The 18,209-nt window shown below is 38.2% G+C and overlaps 1 protein-coding gene across 3 annotated transcripts in view; it reads left to right on the top strand.

Annotated features, from left to right (window-relative positions):
- Positions 1-18,209, top strand: part of LOC115213442 (probable acyl-CoA dehydrogenase 6) — a 30,976-nt gene that overhangs the window by 9,168 nt on the left and 3,599 nt on the right. For all 3 annotated transcript variants that reach the window (XR_004999677.1, XR_004999676.1, XM_029782417.2), the window contains exons 2-8: positions 885-1,005; positions 3,939-4,068; positions 8,805-8,911; positions 10,336-10,503; positions 13,372-13,545; positions 14,962-15,123; positions 17,224-17,374. Coding sequence is in view for 1 of the 3 variants with exons in the window: in XM_029782417.2 (XP_029638277.1) it covers positions 885-1,005; positions 3,939-4,068; positions 8,805-8,911; positions 10,336-10,503; positions 13,372-13,545; positions 14,962-15,123; positions 17,224-17,374 (1,013 nt within the window). In the remaining 2 variants the exon portion in view is untranslated. The remainder of the gene's footprint in view (positions 1-884; positions 1,006-3,938; positions 4,069-8,804; positions 8,912-10,335; positions 10,504-13,371; positions 13,546-14,961; positions 15,124-17,223; positions 17,375-18,209) is intronic.

Here is an 18,209-nt window from a genome sequence, read left to right as displayed (position 1 = left end):
GTAAAAAACACCCACTACACTCACGGAGTGGTTGGCGTTAGGAAGGACATCCAGCTGTAGAAACACTACCAGATCAGACTGGAGCCTGGTGCAGCCTCCTGGCTTCCTAGACCCCTGTCGAACCGTTCAGCCCATGCTAGCATGGTAAACGGATGTTAAACGATGATGATAATTTATAAGCCTTGGAAACAAGTCACACAAATTTCATTATTTGTAAAATTCAATAACAGAAAAACTGACATAAAAACTGTTTAAATTCATTCATTTATAATTTTGGAACAATGAAATTTGAAGCTAAAGAAGCTATAAATAATAGCATGTAAATATTGGGTCAACAATTTACAATTCTCACTAGTAAGAATAAAGTTTTAAAAATGAATAGAGAAACTGAGTGTTGCTTTGGTCCAGTGGTAGAATGGCCTGTCATGTTTACAGAAGATGTAGTTTCATTTCCCACTGGCAGACTTTAATTTTTTCTTTCTAAAGGGTTTTTAGCCTAATATTTACAAGCTATAAGGCAGCAAACTGGCAGAATCATTAGCATGCCAGGTAAAATTCTTAGTGGAATTTCATCAGCCTTTACATCCTGAATTTAAATTCCCACATGCTTGATTTTGCCTTTCATTGTTTCTGGGTCAATAAATTAAGTACCAGTTTAGCACTAAGGTTGATGTAATCGACTTCACCCCTCCCCCCAAATTGCTGGCTTTGTGCCAAAATTTGAAACTACTATTTACAAGCTGTCATTTATGGCTTTGTCTGCTTCAAGCTTCAGTGTTCAAAAAAGAATTATTTTATGTTATCTCACAGCTTATGAATTCTTATGACATCAACATCATTTGTTTATTATTTTTATTTATGTATTTTTGCCTTTCTATATATAGTTCATTGAGAAAGAAATAAACCCTTATGTTGATGAATGGGAGAAGGCAGAGTTTTTCCCTGCTCATGAGCTGTTCAAGAAACTTGGTGACCAAGGTTTTCTAGGAGTCAACAAACCAACAGGTAAGTCACTATTTTGCTCTTTTGAGGATTAAAACATTTTCTATTGTAATTAGGGAATCATTTGGAATAAACACTCCAGAATTGACCAATGCTTTGTGAGTGGAATTTGTTAGATGTGGAAACTGTATGGAAGCATGTCAGAAGTGTCTTAGTTCTGGGTGATGGGGTTATAGACTAACATACTCTTTAGTTTAATGCACCTCCTAGCCTTGGGTGTCTTTAGAAGAGTCCACTTTGTTGTAAGCATTTGGCTAAGTCCCTTACCAGTCATGAAGATCCTGAAAAATATAATGGCCACTGTCTTTTCTCCTCTAGGTCCTTAAAAAAAAGAAGACTTCTGTAGCTCGTTTGACTCACAGCTAATGTTAATGGTTTTACTGGATGCTTAGCTACTATACAGTTTCCATTGACCCATTTCCACTCACAGGGTATGGCGTAACTCAAGGCTATAGAAAATGACATATGCACAAGGTGTCACAGAATGGGGTTGAACTTTGGATCTTGTGGTTGCAAAATAAACTTATCATTCAATCATAATGTACTTGTGTGTGTGTGTGTGCATGCATGCATACATGCATGTAGTATGTATGTATGTGTTGTGGTGAGAGTCACAACACCCCCTGTGAGAATAGACTTGACTGAATGACTATAAGTATCAGTTGAGCATTGGGGTTGATGTAGTCGACTTGACCCTTCTCCCCAAATTGCTGGCCTTATGCCAAAATTTGGAACCATATAATACACTGGTTGGTAAATGTTGCTCATGTGGAACATATTTCACCGTCATTGACGTCTTGGTATATTTACTTCTGGCATGCTTTCTATTGCTTTCGTAAGCGCTCAACATTCAGAAACTGAGCAGGGCGGGAAAGTAGAGTGCAGAAAAATTGGAAATTCATTAGCAATTAGATGAAGGGGGCAAGCTAGCAGAAATGTTAGCATGCCAGGCGAAATGCTTAGCGGTATTTCGTCTGCTGTTACGTTCTGAGTTCAAATTCCATCAAGGTCGACTTTGCCTTTCATCCTTTCGGAGTCGATAAATTAAGTACCAGTTACTCACTGGGGTCGATGTAATCGACTTAATTTGTTTGTCTGTCCTTGTTTGTCTCCTCTATGTTCATCCCCTTGTGGGCAATAAAGAAATAAGAAAAATTAGAAATTCAACATATCAACCAAATTTAGCATCTAAGGAAGAAGAGCACAAATTGTGGTGCCTTCTGGATAACTTGTATCCGATATAGGATGTGTTGGACTGTAGTTTTTGAAAAAGTTCATAGTATTGGTTATTTTTTATTTTCTGCTTGTTTCAGTTATTGGATTGCAGCTGTATGGGGGAACTGCCTTGAAGGGTTTTTAGCAGAACAGATTAACCCCAGTCCTTATGTTTTTAAGTCTTGTACTTCTAGTATTGTGTCTTTCACTTAACTGTTAAGTTATAGGACATAAACAAACCAACACTGGTTGCCAAAAGGTGGTGGTGGGATAAACACAGACACAAAGACACACATGCATGCATGCACACACACACACGCACCCCCACACACATACACACACTGGCTTCCACACAGCTTCTGTCTACCAAATTCATTCACGAGGCATTGGTTGACCTGGGGCTATATTAAAAGACACGTGTTCAAGATGTCACACACTGGGACTGAGCTCCAAATGACATGGTTCTAAAACAAGCCTCTTAACCACACAGCCATGACTGCATATTTTAATCCTTTTTGAAAATCAGACAGTATCAATATTCTGCAGTGTTAATTGAATAATGAGGTCTCAAACCAATAATGTTGTTACTTCATCAACCGAAAATGTCTGGCATTTATTTAGTGTTCTTGCATTCTGAGTTCAAATCCTGCTGAATTCAACTTTGCCTGTCATCCTTCAGAAGTTGATAAATAAAGTACCAGTCAAGTACTGGGGTTTTATATAATTAACTGTTTCCCCTCACCCCAAATTTCTGGCCATGTACCTATGTGAGAAACAATTATTAAGTTGGTGAGCAGAATTGTTTACATATTGGGCAAAATGGTTAGTGGAATTTCTTCTGGCTCTTTCTGTTCTCAGTTCAAATGCCACCAAAGATAACTTTGTATCTCATTCTTTTGGGGGGTTAATAAGATAAGTACCAGTTGAATACTGGGATCAATGTAGTTGATTAATTCCAACTCCCTGAAAATTTCAGCCCTTGTGCCGAAAACTAGAAAAAAATTATTATTATTTTTGTTCAAGCTAAGGCAACAAGCTCGCAGAATCATTAACATGCTAAACAAAATGCTTAGCAACAATTCACCCGTCTTCATGTTTTGGGATCAAATTCTACTGAAGTTGACTTTGCCTTTCATTCTTTTAGGGTCAATGAAATAAGTACCAGTATAGCACTGAGTCAATACAATCAACCAGCCCCTTCCCACAAAATTTCAGGCCCTGTGCCTATAATTGAAAGGATTATCTTTATTCAAGCAGGCAGAATTATTAGAGCATTGGAAAAAATTATTTTGTTGTATCTGCTCTGGTTTCTTATGTTCTTGTTGAATTCAACTTGCCCTTTCATCCCTCTGGGCTCAGTAAAATAAAGTACCAGTCAAGTACCGGGGTCGATGTATTGACAACTCTCTTTCCCCCTCAAAACTTATTCCTAAACTAGAAACAATTATTATCAATATTGAAAATGCAGTGGGTGACACAACTATTTAAACTGCAGCTACTGACAAATCGTTTTGCAGCAGACAACCCAAGTTCAAATCCCACAGGGGTTAACTTTGCTTTTCATTGTTTAGGTCTTTAAGATGAAGGATTTGGTGTTTGAAATAGGTACCAGTGAAATACTAGGTCAATATAGATGAATGTATTTAACTTCTGCTCCCCTCCAAAAAACAATTTGTAAAATTAATTTTTAATTTTTACTTTTATTTATTTCTAATATTTAGAATATGGTGGACTTGGTCTTGATTTCTCCTACTCAATGGCTGTGGCTGAAGAACTTGGAAACATCAACTGTGGTTCCATTCCAATGGCTATTGGTGTACAAACCGACATGAGTACTCCTGCTCTTGCCAAGTATGTTCTTTTACTTTTTTATTGGCAATAGTAATAATAATAATAGTAATAATAATAATAATTATAATAATAGTTATAAGATATAAGAAGGATGTGTTTATGAAAAAAAAAAGGATGTGTTTATTAATTGACATGAGTATTCCTTGCGATCACAATATAGCAGCGAAAGAATTTGACAAAATCAGTAAATATAAAGACTTGCTAATAGAAATTGAAAAAATGTGGCATCTCAAGGCGACTACAGTACCAGTGATTGTAGGATCTCTAGGAATGATAAAAAAAAAGGTACTGAAACTTATTTGAAAATGATACCAAGCTTACTATCCCTACAGGAAGTGCAAAAAATCGTGTTAACGAGAAAAGCATTATCGCTGTGAAAACAACATCCATTCATGAATTTATTTATTTATTAATTTTTTAAATACATATTTTACCTGTGAATTTGTGTGTGTAATCTGGGAATGCATACAATGAGCTTTTCTGCCCTGAAGAAAATTTGAAGAAAGAAGGAAAAAAAATTTTTTAATGATAATAATAATAATAATGTTCCTTGTTACTGCCTTCATTATTAGTATTATTCTTAAAATTTTCATTGTCATTACTGTTATTGGCATTGTGATCATCATCATCATTTTACGTTCACTTTTCTGTGCTAGCAGAATTTGTTGAGGCAGATTTTCTATAGCTTGATGCTCTTTTTGTTGCCAGTGCTCACCTGTTTCCAAGCAAGATAATATTTCCTTATAGTTAAACATTTTCTTTTCTTGAAGATTGGAATCAAACAACATCACTTGTATGACGGTGATACTCATTTACAACAAACACATAATGTCAAGACACAAACACATAGGCACATGACAGGCTTCTTTCAGTTTCCATTTTCCAAATTCACTCTCAAGACTTTGGTTCGTCTGCCTAGGGCTATATAGTACAAGGCACTTACCCAAGGTGCAACACTGGGATTGAACCCCAAACCACATTGTTGGAAAGCAAGCTTCTTAACCAGACAGCCATGCTGGTTGATATCATCATCATCATCATCGTCATCAACATCATCATTATAAGCACATCATCATTGCTTTTTTTATCATCATCATCATCAATAAATTTTGTACTGTTACCAGCAGAATATGGGCTGGATGTAAAAGTGAGGTCTTCTATATTAAACAAAAGGCTAACATGTTAAAAGACACACTACATACTATACTTCCCCTCTATTATCTCTTTGTAATATACTCTCTTGCTACTTTGATCTCACAGCATCTTATAACCCAGAATGCATCCTCCAATATATCCTCTAATATATATATCATATATCATCTTATATTCATTACACTCCATACCAAACATTTCTTCTTTCATCTTGTGTTCATCATTTTCATGGGTTGCTGAGCGTGACTTCAGTCATGGGTCCAGGGAGTGAGAGAGTATGTCAGGTCTAATATAGACATGAAATATTTTGTTGCTTGCTGGACAAGTAAGGTGAGAACTTGCTGTTAATTCACTGGCAGGTCTGGGCTTCCATAGCTCCTTCTTCATCCCAGTTTGTCTTATCCTGGGCTGCACATGTATTATAACATCTTTCCTAATTTGGCTGTGCTAGAATGGTCCTGTCTCTCAGTTGTTGTTGCTTCTGATAGTCTGCCACTGAGATTAATACATGTCTTCAGGTTCAAATCAACCCAAAATTTGTGAATGAAAATGAGTTGACAAAAAAAAACTGTGGATGCTATAGTTTGACAGACTAAACTTGTAGTTCAAAGAGCCAGTCTTATCACACAACTCTCACACTTTAGATATTTGGTCATATAAATGACCAAAAATGAGGGCAATAAAGAAATAAGAAATGTTAAAGGCGGTGAGCTGGCAGAAACGTTAGCACGCCGGGCGAAACGCTTAGCGGTATTTCATCCGTTGCGACATTCTGAGTTCAAATTCTGCCGTGGTCGACTTTGCATTTCATCCTTTTGGGGTCGATCAATTAAGTGCCAGTTACACACTGGGGTTGATGTAATCGACTTAATCCCTTTGTCTGTCCTTGTTAGTCCCATCTATGTTTAGCCCCTTGTGGGCAATAAAGAAATAAGATATTTGGTCATATACACTATAATACAATTAACTGATTAATAGTTTCATTGACTGGACAACTGAAATACTCATTATAAAAAGTGATGTAAAATCTGATATTATATATATCTGTGTCATCACGAAGTAGAAAGTGCCAAAGTGTGACAGTATCATCATCATCATCGTTTAACGTCCGCATGGGTTGGACAGTTCAACTGGGGTCTGGCAAGCCCGAAGGCTGCACCAGGCCAGTCAGATCTGGCAGTGTTTCTACAGCTGGATGCCCTTCCTAACGCCAACCACTCCGAGAGTGTAGTGGGTGATTTTATGTGCCACCGACACAGGTGCCAGACGAGGCTGGCAGACGGCCACGCTCGGATGGTGTTTTCTTATGTGCCACCGACACAGGTGCCAGACGAGGCTGGCGAACGGCCACGATCGGATGGTGTTTGTTACGTGCCCACAGCACGGAAGCCAGTCGATGCGGTACTGGCTATGGTCACGTTCGGATGGTTTTCTTATGTGCCACCGGCACTGGTACCACAAGGATATAAATTCCATTGATGTTCATCTATTTTGATTTGGTTTGATTTGATTTGATTTGATTTTCACTTGCCTCAACAGGTCTTCACAAGTGTCACAAGAAGGAAGGTATGCACAGGTGGACTGACTACGTCCCAGGTAGGGGCCACGGGTTATGGCTTCACTAGTCTTGCTAGATGAGGCTGGTGAATGGCCACGCTCGGATGGTGTTTTTTACATGCCACTGGCACGGAGGCCAGGCGAGGCTGGCACGGCCACGATCGTATGGTGTTTGTTACGTGTCACCAGCACGGAGTCCAGTCGATGCGGTGCTGGCTACGGCCACGTTCAGATGGTTCTCTTATGTGCCACTGGCACTAGTACCACAAACTACAAATTCCATTGATGTTGATCGATTTCGATTTTGATTTGATTCTTTGATTTTCACTTGCCTCAACAGGTTTTCACAAGTAGAGTTATGTGTCCCAAGAAGAAAGGTATGCACAGGTGGACTGACTACATCCGAGGTAGGGGCCACGGGTTGTGGCCTCACTTGTCCTGCTGGGTCTTCTCACGCACAGCATACTTCCAATGGTCTCGGTCTCTGGTCATTTCCTTGGTGAGACCTAAAGAGCGAAGGTCGTGTTTCACCACCTCATCCCAGGTTTTCCTGGGTCTACCTCTTCCACAGGTTCCCTCAACCGCTAGGGTGTGGCACTTTTTCACACAACTATCTTCATCCATTCTTACCACGTGTCCATACCAGCGTAGACGTCTCTCTTGCACACCACATCTGATGCTTCTTAGGTCCAACTTTTCTCTCAAGGCACTTACACTCTTTCGGGTATGAACACTGACATTACACATCCATCGGAGCATACTGACTTCATTTCTTGTGAGCTTACACATATCCTCAGCAGTCATGGCCCATGTTTCACTGCCATGTAGCATGGCTGTTAGTATACATGCGTCATGTCATACAGTCTGCCTTTTCCTCTGAGTGAGAGGCCTTTCGTCACCAGCAGAGGTAAGAGCTCTCTGAACTTTGTCCAGGCTATTCTTACTCGAGCAGTTACACTTTCGCCCCCCCACCTGCTACTGACTTGATCACCTAGGTAAGGGAAACTATCAACTATTTCTAGTTTTTCTCCCTGGAATGTGGCGGAAGATGGTCTCTGCGCATTTTCAGTGTTTATTGCACCAGAGCATCTGCCACATACAAAAACTATATTCCGAGTTAGCCTTCCTTTGACATTGCTGCACCTCTTATGTGTCCATAGCTTACACTTGGTGCATCTTATAGAGTTCCTACCTACGCCTTTTCTACAGATCGAGCAGGGCCATCTACCTGAGGGCGTTTGGGATTTGTCTACCTTCCTACTTATTAGGACTTTGGTTTTAGCTAGATTGACTCTAAGGCCCTTCGATTCTAATCCTTGCTTCCACACCTGAAACTTCTCCTCGAGTTCTGATAGTGATTCAGCAATTAGAGCAAGGTCATCAGCATAGAGGAGTTCCCAGGGGCATCCTGTCTTGAATTCCTCCGTTATTGCCTGGAGGACTATGATAAATAGGAGGGGGCTGAGGACTGAGCCTTGGTGGACCCCAACCTCCACCCGGAATTCTTCACTGTACTCGTTGCCAACCCTCACCTTACTAACAGCGTCCCTGTACATGGCACGCACAGCTCTCACTAACCATTCATCTATCCCTAGTTTCCTCATTGATCACCAGATAAGGGAACGGGGGACCCTGTCAAAGGCTTTCTTCAAGTCAACGAAAGCCAGGTACAGAGTTTTATCTTTGGTTAGGTAATTCTCCTGCAGCTGTCTCACCAGAAATATGGCATCGGTGGTGCTTTTCCCTGGCACGAAACCAAACTGCATCTCATCCAGGTTGACTCTCTCTCTAATCAGTTGGGCTATGACCCTTTCCGTAACCTTCATTACCTGATCCAACAGCTTGATACCTCTGTAATTACTTGTATCTAGGGCGTCACCTTTATCTTTGTAGCAATTGACTATTATGCTACTACACCAGTCATTGGGTTGTATTTTGAAAAGCATTTGATTTCTTTATTTGATCTTACTTTATAAACTTGAGGTTCCAAGATTAAATGTAATTTAATGTGAATTGTGCATTTTCAGATTTGGCAGTAATAAACTGAAGGAAACGTTCTTGGCTCCAACTATAGCTGGAGACTATGTGGCTTGTATTGGGGTCAGTGAAGTGGGAGCTGGATCAGATGTTGCTAGTAAGTACTAAACTATGTCACTATTTGTTTGTTTATTTGTGTGTGTGTGTGTGTGTGTGTGTGTGTGAGAGAGAGAGAGAGAGAGAGAGAGAGAAGTGGAGTAAATGGAGATAATTAAGATAGTAAGGGCAAAGAATTCATCTTGGCATCATCATCTGATTAGCCTGGAATATCTGCAAAAAAACTTCAAAACATCTGGCAATCAAGTATTTCAAAGTAAACAAGGCCTGCCTTCTTTAGGGCATCTGTAGAGCGCATGCTTCTCCATGGAGTTGAAACATGTACTGTGAAGAAGAAGCTTCAAGATAGCCTTGATGGTATATACACTAGGCTTCTCACGAGAGGATTTATGGACATATTCCCCTCCCATCTCTTCTATTATTGCTCATTACAGGGTAAGTTTTACTGGCCAATGCTATTATGCTGAACAACAGGTCATACCAGATGGTATATTCTGTAAACTAATGAAAATGACTTAACTACATTGATATTAGTTTGAAATATTGGCACAAGGCCAGCAATTTCAGGGTAGGGAGTAATCAACTTACATCGGCCCCCACCCAGTTCTCAACTGGTACTTATATCATTGACCCTCAAAAGGGGTGAAATGCAAAGTCGACCTTGGTGGAATTTGAATCCAGAAGAGTCCTGTGCTGGTGCCACATAAAAATCACCTATGCTAGTGCCATGCAAAAATGCTCATGCTGGTTTCATGTTAAAAGCACTTGGCACACACTGTAAAGTGGTTGGCATTAGGAAGGGTATTTGGCCATTGAAACCAAGCCAAATATCAGACTGGAACCCGGTGCAGCTCTCTGGCTTGCCAAATCAGGTCAAACTATGCAACCCATACCAGCATGGAAAATGGACATTAAAGGATGATGATAATGAAGATATATATATATATATATATATATATATATATATATATATATATATGTGTGTATATATATGTATATCTATCTATTCACACACACACACCTGAAAGTGTATAATAATGTTAACTATGATGTAATAGGGTTCAACATTGATGTTGGATTGATAGGGGAATGTAGAAGAAAGAAACTTTATTTTGATGTCATTCAACTATTTTTACTTATAGAATAATGAACAGCAAATATAGGTAGTAGCAATGGTGGTGTTTAAGAAGACATGGTCTTTAGCAGTGTTGCAAGATGAGCTACTCTATTAAGAGATGCACATTTTGGTATAGTGTGTGTGTGTGTGTGTGTGCATGTGTTAGTTGGTGCGTTTGAGTGTATGTTAATTAAGAAAGTATCAATATTTGCTAAAATATTTCTTGTTCTTAACCACAAAATATTCTGAAGGAAGAATTTAGTAAGAATTAGTCAGCCCAATGTAATATATATTTGATATTTCCCTTTGAGTTTTGGCATCTTGTAAAACTAAAAGTCTACTTTCAGGTATTCAAACAAAGGCTGTAACAAAAGGAGATGACCTTATAATCAATGGTCAGAAGATGTGGATAACAAATGGTTGCCAAGCAGACTGGATGTGTTTGCTAGCCAATACATCTGGTGGACCTTCTCACAAGAACAAGAGTCTCATCTGTATGCCAATGAATTTACCAGGTGAGATTCCACTTCACTTTTTGTTTATTTCTCTTGATTTTTTATTTTTGTTTTTGTATTTTCCAAAATTTTCAAATGGAAGCTACTGCTGAATATAAATTCTTTCTACTATTGGCACAAGGCCTAAAATTTTGGGAAAAGAGCTACTTGACTCTAGTACTCTACTGGTACTTATTTTATCAATTCTGAAAGGATGAAACGAAAGGCAATCTTGATAGAATTTTAACTTTGAGCGTAAAACCAGAGGAAATGCTGCAAAGCATTTTGTCTGGTGTGTTCATGATTCTGCCAGCTTACTGCCTTAATAATAATAATGGAAAAAAAAGGCATTGGAGGGGGTGATGCATACCCTGCACACACATAAACTTTTTTGCAAATTATGGTGTGGCTTACAATGTGTTGCTTACCCATGCTTTTTAACTGAACTGAATTAATTTTTTTTTTTTAAGTATCACCATTTTAGGTATTTATACTCCAGTGAAATTAAGAAATCAACTTGTAAATAAATGAAATGCTCAAATCCATGCATGCATACACATGCATGCATGTACATGCACACACACACACAACACACACACACAGAGTTGTATATCTATGTATATATGTATGTATGCACATGTCCATGCGTATAAGTACACCTTGGTCTATACATAGGCAGACAAGGGTTGATTCATATGAAAAAGAAAGTGAACAAAATGATATGACCACTCCCTTATTGGAAAATTTGTAAGTTTGGTTTTTTAAAAATTAAAAGAAATTTTTTTTTTAAAGATAGTCAAACCAGATGTTCATCATTTCGATCCACTAACCCAATGAGTATTTCTGCCAAATGTGGTGAAAATTCATTCAGCTCTTTTCCAGTAATTTTGCAAACACACAATCAAACAAAGATGAGTGATTACAATACCCTGCTTTTGCTTATGAGTGCAGGGTAATAAATGCCCTGATGCAGTACCAGGCACTGGCTCTCATGTCTTCTGATGTTAACTGATTGGAAGTATTATCATTTAAATGTTTGTCTTGGTATAAAAAGATGGTCTACAGAAAAATATTCTGCTCAGTTCCACAGATTTGCTTGTCAGTTGTTTGACCTTAAGTTGAGCATGTTTCTTAGTGGCTAATGATTTGTGCATCTCCGATCGCATCATAGCTGTGTGTTGAGAGGAATTCTTTGGAGTGCAAATAATTAACTTCTGGAAACATAGGCGTTTCATTCATCATCCTTAAGCAAATCTTATTCAGGGACCAACGATTCTGCCAGCTTGTCGCCTTCCATAAAAATAATGATAATCCTTTCAACAATTGGCTCAAGGCCTGTAATTTTGGGAGAGTGGGCTAGTCGATTGCATTGACCCCGGTGCATAACTTATTTCATCGACCTCAAAAGGATGAAAGGCAAAGTCGACCTCAGCAGAATTTGAACTCAGAATGTAGCGATGAGCAAAATACTGCTAAGCATTTCGTACAGTGTGCTAACAATTCTGCGAGCTAGCCACCTTAATAATAATAACGATACTTTCTCCTATAGGCACAAGACCTGAAATTTGGGGGTGTAGGATAGTCGATTATATTGACTCTAATACTCAGCTGGTACTTAATTTACAATCATGAAAAGATGAAAGGTAAGGTCGACCTCAGTGGAATTTGAACCCAGAATGTAGCAATGGGTGAAATACCGCTAAGCATTTCATCCATCGTGCTAACAATACTTCCAGCTTGTCGCCTTAATAATAATAATAATAATAATTTGGTATTAGGAAAGGCATTCAGCCATAGAAACCTTTTTTTCAGAGTGTTATAGAATGGATTAGAATTTGTTTTAATTGCTTTTACGGCCCTGATTAGTCCTGATCGTGTAGTTCTAGAGTCAAAGGTATTTGTCATGACTATCCCATAATTTTGATACAGTTTGAGGAATATTTGACTACTTTTCTTGCAAGTAGAGTTAATACAGAAAGATTCTCATTTAATCGAAATACGTATACAGAAAAAAAAAAAAACGAAATATAATTGCTGTAAAGTAACAAAGGGAGAATACTCTTGACTTTACCAAATAGAGTTATCTTTCTTGTTAGTGACTGCAAAAGCGGAGACGTCCGTACATTGTACGTTGTAATTACAACTGCGACGAGTGCATGAGTCTGTTTTTGACTTGTTGAAGGCAGTTTCACGTGACTTACATTGCCAATGCCATTCAGTAAGGCATTAACGCCACACCATCATATTTCTTCTTATAAATGTCTGGTTTTGTATCTAAAAAACGGGAGATGGAGAACGGCGGTAACAAAAGGGTGAAAGATTTTCAGATGGCATACCAACTGTGACTATATATGTTCTTTTTATCTAGTTTGTTATTTGTAAAACTCAGTTATCCAGTATAGTCATCCAATTTTAATACGTTAAATATAAGTTTGAAGGAGATTTGGCTGCTATTTCTAGCAGATCGAGAGACTGCAAGGAAGGTGAGGATAGAGAGAGAAGTACTCTTTGCACTGAAACTATATAATCGTGATATCAGTGCAAGCATAGGCAACCTTTTTGGGGAAGTGCGCCGCTTGAGACATGGCTCATCACTGGGCGGGCTGCGCTGCGTTACTAGAAGGAAATTGAGGTAATTTTTCATTGGCGTGCTATTAAGGAAGTCCTGCAGGGTACACTTTGCCCATAACTGTATTAGAAAGAAGCAATACTAAAGGGAGTTAATCTCAACTAAGGTAGAGAAACAAAAGCAATGATGATGATGATCATCATCATCATTTAACGTCCGCTTTCCATGCTAGCATGGGTTGGACGGTTCAACTGGGGTCTGGGGAGCCCGAAGGCTGCACCAGGCCAGTCAGAAATGATGATTGATAATTATAATTTTAGGCGTTCATGTGACCAAAAAAATCAGCAAAATTGGAATGAAGTCTTCAGATACAGGTCAGATCTTCATGGAAGATGTCAGGGTTCCCAAGAGCTACATTATTGGAGAGGAAGGCAAAGGATTCTTGTATCAGATGTTACAATTCCAGGAAGAGAGGATGTGGGGTGCTGCAGGAAGTGAGTTTTCCATTCCTTGTTTATTTTCTAAAACTTTCCTTTCATAATTTTTAAAATTTTTTATAATGTTTTAAGTGAGAGAATATTTCAATTTTATGGGACAAGTTTATTGCTTTCAGCTTCTGAAGATTTAGTTTTTTTTTCAGTTTCTTGCAATAATCCCTGCAGCAAAACCAACCTTTGATTGGTTCTCTATGTCTTACAGTACTGTTAAGGATATGAATTGGTCAACAAAGCCTAGTTTGTGAAGACATTTGCTGACATGGTTCTCTTGTGACATTTCTATCTAGAACTACTTTCTGTGAAACTTTTGTTTTCAGGTGCCCAAAGAAGGAATAACTTGAATTTTGATATTGGTTTCAAATTTTGGTACAAGACCAACAAGCTCGCAGGGCTTAGATAAGTCAATTACTTTGACCCAGTACTCAACTGGTACTTATTTTATCAACCCTGAAATGATGACTGGCAAAGTTGACCTCAGTGGAATTTTGAATTCAGAACATAAAGACAAATGCCTAACATTCTAACAATTCTGCTATCTTGTCGCTGTCTTGAACTTTGATTTTAAGCAAGTTATGAGAATAACAGTGTTTAACCCATTAGTGTTTAGACTGGCCAAAACTTGCGGAAAATTATTCCCCTTTATTTGTTTGAACCAGCCAAATCTAGCCGTATCTGATTCCTCTATGAAATCGCTAACATAGTTAAAACTGTCAACCAGTGGTTCTGAAATGGGGTCCATATAGCTCCTGAGGGTCCATATAAGATTTTGGTGGGGGGCATTCTGTATAACAACATAGTAAGTTGGAGATTCACAATAGTATTTTAAGGGCCCCAGAAAAAAAAATTTTGCTCTACATGTGTGTATTGGTATATATTGTAAGAAACAGGTTTCTTTCTCTAACATTTTACTTAGTTCAACCTACACAGGTGAATGTTTGAAAAAAAAAAATGGAATTTTGAAAGAAGTATCTATAAAAATATTAATCAAAGGGACCCATAGATAAAAAACGGTTGAGAACCCCTGGTCTAGTGGTTCCCAACTAAAGTCCACATGACCCTTGGCAGTCCATATAAGATTTTGTTAACCCTAACCCTAATTTTATGTGCAATAAATTGGTTATATGTCCACAATATTTTAATAATTCAACAATTTTAACAAAATATGTGAACAATTTTTATACAAGTCCTAATAATATGTAATTATAAAAATATAATAGGATTTTTAAAAGATCAAATGATTATGGGGGTTCACCCAAGTTAAATGGAATCAAAGGGGTCCTTAAGTAAAAAATAGTTGAGAACTTTTACTGTAAATAGTTTAAAGATTTATAATGTACCAATGTTTAATTGTTCTCTTTCAGAGTTGAGTTAACATACCATTTGTTTTTTTTTTTTTTTGTTTTATGTCTGCAGTGATTAAGCCTCTGGAGAAAATAATTGAACAAACTATTGAGTATACAGCTGGTCGGAAAATCTTTGATAAGTCTGTTCTTGACCACCAAGTGGTACACTTCAGACTTGCTGAGCTGGCGACAGAGATGGAATTGTACAAAGCACTCTTTCATAAATGTGTTGGTAAGTATCCCAGGTGTGAGTTGGGATAGGTGCAATGCTGTCTCACTTGCAATGGTATCTTTGTGATAATATTTTGGTATTGATTGAAGATAGTTCTTCAAAAAACAGATTTTGGGCAATCTTTTTTTTTTTTCTACAAAAAGACTTAACTGAAGTTAAGAAGGGGACCTGGAGGGGAATTAACAGATCTAATTGCTTATAATGTGGTTGGAGCTGGAATATGATAGCTGGGCATAGATATTTGGGCACTGACGACTTGGGCACAGTTGATTGGACATTCAACCTTTTTTTGGTGATGGTACATTTTGGCGCTGGAGGTAAACACTCACACACACATGTACATGCAGATGCAGAAATATACATATATAGAGAGTGAGTGTGTGTGTGAGAGAGAGAGAGGGGGGAGAGAGAGACAAGCAGACAGAAGCAGAGAAAGGTTGAGACAGACAGATAGAATCAGAGAAAGAGAGAAAGACATTAACACATACATACAAATGTAACTAGATACTCACACATAGAAGTAGAGAAAGAGAGAGTGAGGGAGCAGGGAAAACAAGAGAAACATTATAACGTCTAATGTCAAATAAGTCAGCATCAAATCATTGATGTCATATCAGTGGCATCAAAATGGCTGTATCAAAACATTTCATACCTGGCTGGAACAAATCAATAGATCAAGTTTTTCTATTGATGCAACAGTTTTGTTTGTTTGTTCTTTTGTTGATTTTTCTACTTTGTTTCTTTTGTATTTTTCCATTTTTGCATATTAGTAGAATGCTTTATTTGTTGAAGCAATTGCTGTTCATAGCTGGATGTTCTTCCTGCTTAAAACTAGACAAACATGAGCAAGCACGATTAAGTGTCATAATTCGAGACACATCACATTCGTAATTTTTGTACCTTCAGTCCTGTTAGAATTTTTCATTTTTAGTCCATCATCATCATCATCATCACTTAGCATTCATTTTCCATGCTGGCATGGGTTGGACAGTTTGACAGGAGCTGGCCACTTGAAGAGCTGCCCAGGTGCCGACTGATGTTGGTGTGTTTATGTCCCCATAACATAGCAATTTGGCAAAAGAGACTGATAAAATAAGTAGCAGGTTTTCAAAGAATAAGTCCTGGGATCGATTTGTTTGACTAAAGGTGGTGCTCCAGCATGGCCACAGTCAAATAACTGAAACAAATAAAAGAAATAAAAAGAAAAAAATATATGGATGCAATAAGGGTATAATATTAAATCATGTAAAAAATAAAATACCTAAAGCCCAAGAGATAACTAAATAAAAGTATAAATCACAGATATGCTGTAGTGCTGTTCCCTCTCATTATCACTGTGTAACATGATTTTTGTTGTAGGGGGACAGCTGTTATTTCCTATATGCTTACCCCTAGAAAATATGAAAACTGGCTATTATTTTCTTCAGACTTTGCTTTGAAGGAATAGTAGTAATTTGCTTTGGTTTCTAGATGGAAGCAAATAGGAGAATAACACTTACTGAACAGGGAAGATTAAATAAATAAATAAATAAGAAAAAAATAAGAATTTTGTTACTCACTTATCAGTAGTCAGTGTTCACAAAAGTTTTGTTATTGTTTTAGTCTTTTTTGTGTTTAAGTCATGCTGGAGCACTGCATTGAGCAAAACTTTTCCTGTGATGAAAGCATGTACCACCACACTACTGCCGCCGCCACCACCACCACCACCACCACCATCATCATTGTCATTTTACATTTGTCTTCCATACTGGCTTGGGTTGGACAGTACAACAGAATCCAACAAGCCAAGGAACTTTGTCATACTCTAATGTTTTCTCCAGCATAGTTTCTACAGCTGGATACTCTTCCTAATGCCAACTACTTTACAAAGTGTACTCGGGTACTTGTTTCATGGCACCAACACTAATGAGGTTGTCATGTAATTCACAAAAGTAAAACCCCCATTTGACTGAGTGGGTTTACAGAAAAGGTGGTGGGTCAGTGCTTCAACTCAGTCACCTTATAACCTTTAACCTGGGTGAATTTTTCTACAGAATATTTTACTAAATAGTTTATTTAATTTATCCTCTCTCTCTCACCCTTTTTTCTTTTTTTTTTCAGGGTTGTACATAGCTGGAAATGACGTTACCAAGTATGCTTCAATGTGCAAGCTAAAAGGAGGTCGTCTCGCTCGTGAGGTATCTGACTCCTGCTTACAGTACTGGGGTGGCATGGGCTTCACAGACGAAGTGTTTGTAAGCCGTTGCTATAGGTAAGTTAAAAAAGGACAAAAACCTTCTTCTGAGAATTATTTCTTTCTTTATGATGATTGTTAAATGATTGCCAGTATGCATTGTTTTTTCATATGGTTTGGTCAGAGGAGAGAAGGTAGTGCCATGTTCATTATCAGGGCTTCAAAAACTGGTATGAGAAAGAAAGGAAGAAATAATGACTCAAAGGTTATCCTTAGACTAGATATATTCCCACTGAAACTCTGAACATGAACTCTATGCCTCAACAACGAATGATGGCTACAGCTAGGGCATCCATGCTATCTCACATTCTTGCTCTCCCAATAGGGCATTTGTCAAATTTGCATTTTTGAAGTGGTTGGCATAAGGAAGGGAATCAAGCTGTAGAAACCATGTCAAAACAGATTGGAACTTGGTGCAGCTCCCAAGCTTTCTAGTTTTCAGTCAAACTGTTCAATCCATGCCAGCATGGAAAACGAATGCTAAATGATGAAGAGTTACTTTGCCTGCTGGAATGCTATGGCTGAATGTTGGATGTGGTCAACATTCATGAGGGATGTGGTGAACTCATTGGTCAGAGCTGGCTCAACTTACTCCAGGTGAATACCACTGCAAATGGCAGTCTAGACTGGAGCCCTGACCAGAATGATTTCCACAAAATGGACTCTTTTAGAAGTGCTCAAGGGCCAAATGGTAGTGTTAAACAGGGTGATAGATTAAGTCAATCTCTGAAGAAAAGGAACATCATCATCATTTAACGTCCATTTTCCATGCTGTCGTGGGTTGGACAGTTTGACTAGAGCTGGCCAGCTGGAGAGTTGTCCAGGTTCAAATTGTCTATTTTGGCATGGTTTC

This window comes from Octopus sinensis, linkage group LG6, assembly GCF_006345805.1.
Source record: "Octopus sinensis linkage group LG6, ASM634580v1, whole genome shotgun sequence".
NCBI classification, from domain to species: domain Eukaryota; kingdom Metazoa; phylum Mollusca; class Cephalopoda; order Octopoda; family Octopodidae; genus Octopus; species Octopus sinensis.
The sequence above is the reverse complement of the archived record's forward strand: the minus strand, read 5'-3'. Positions and strand labels throughout refer to the sequence as shown.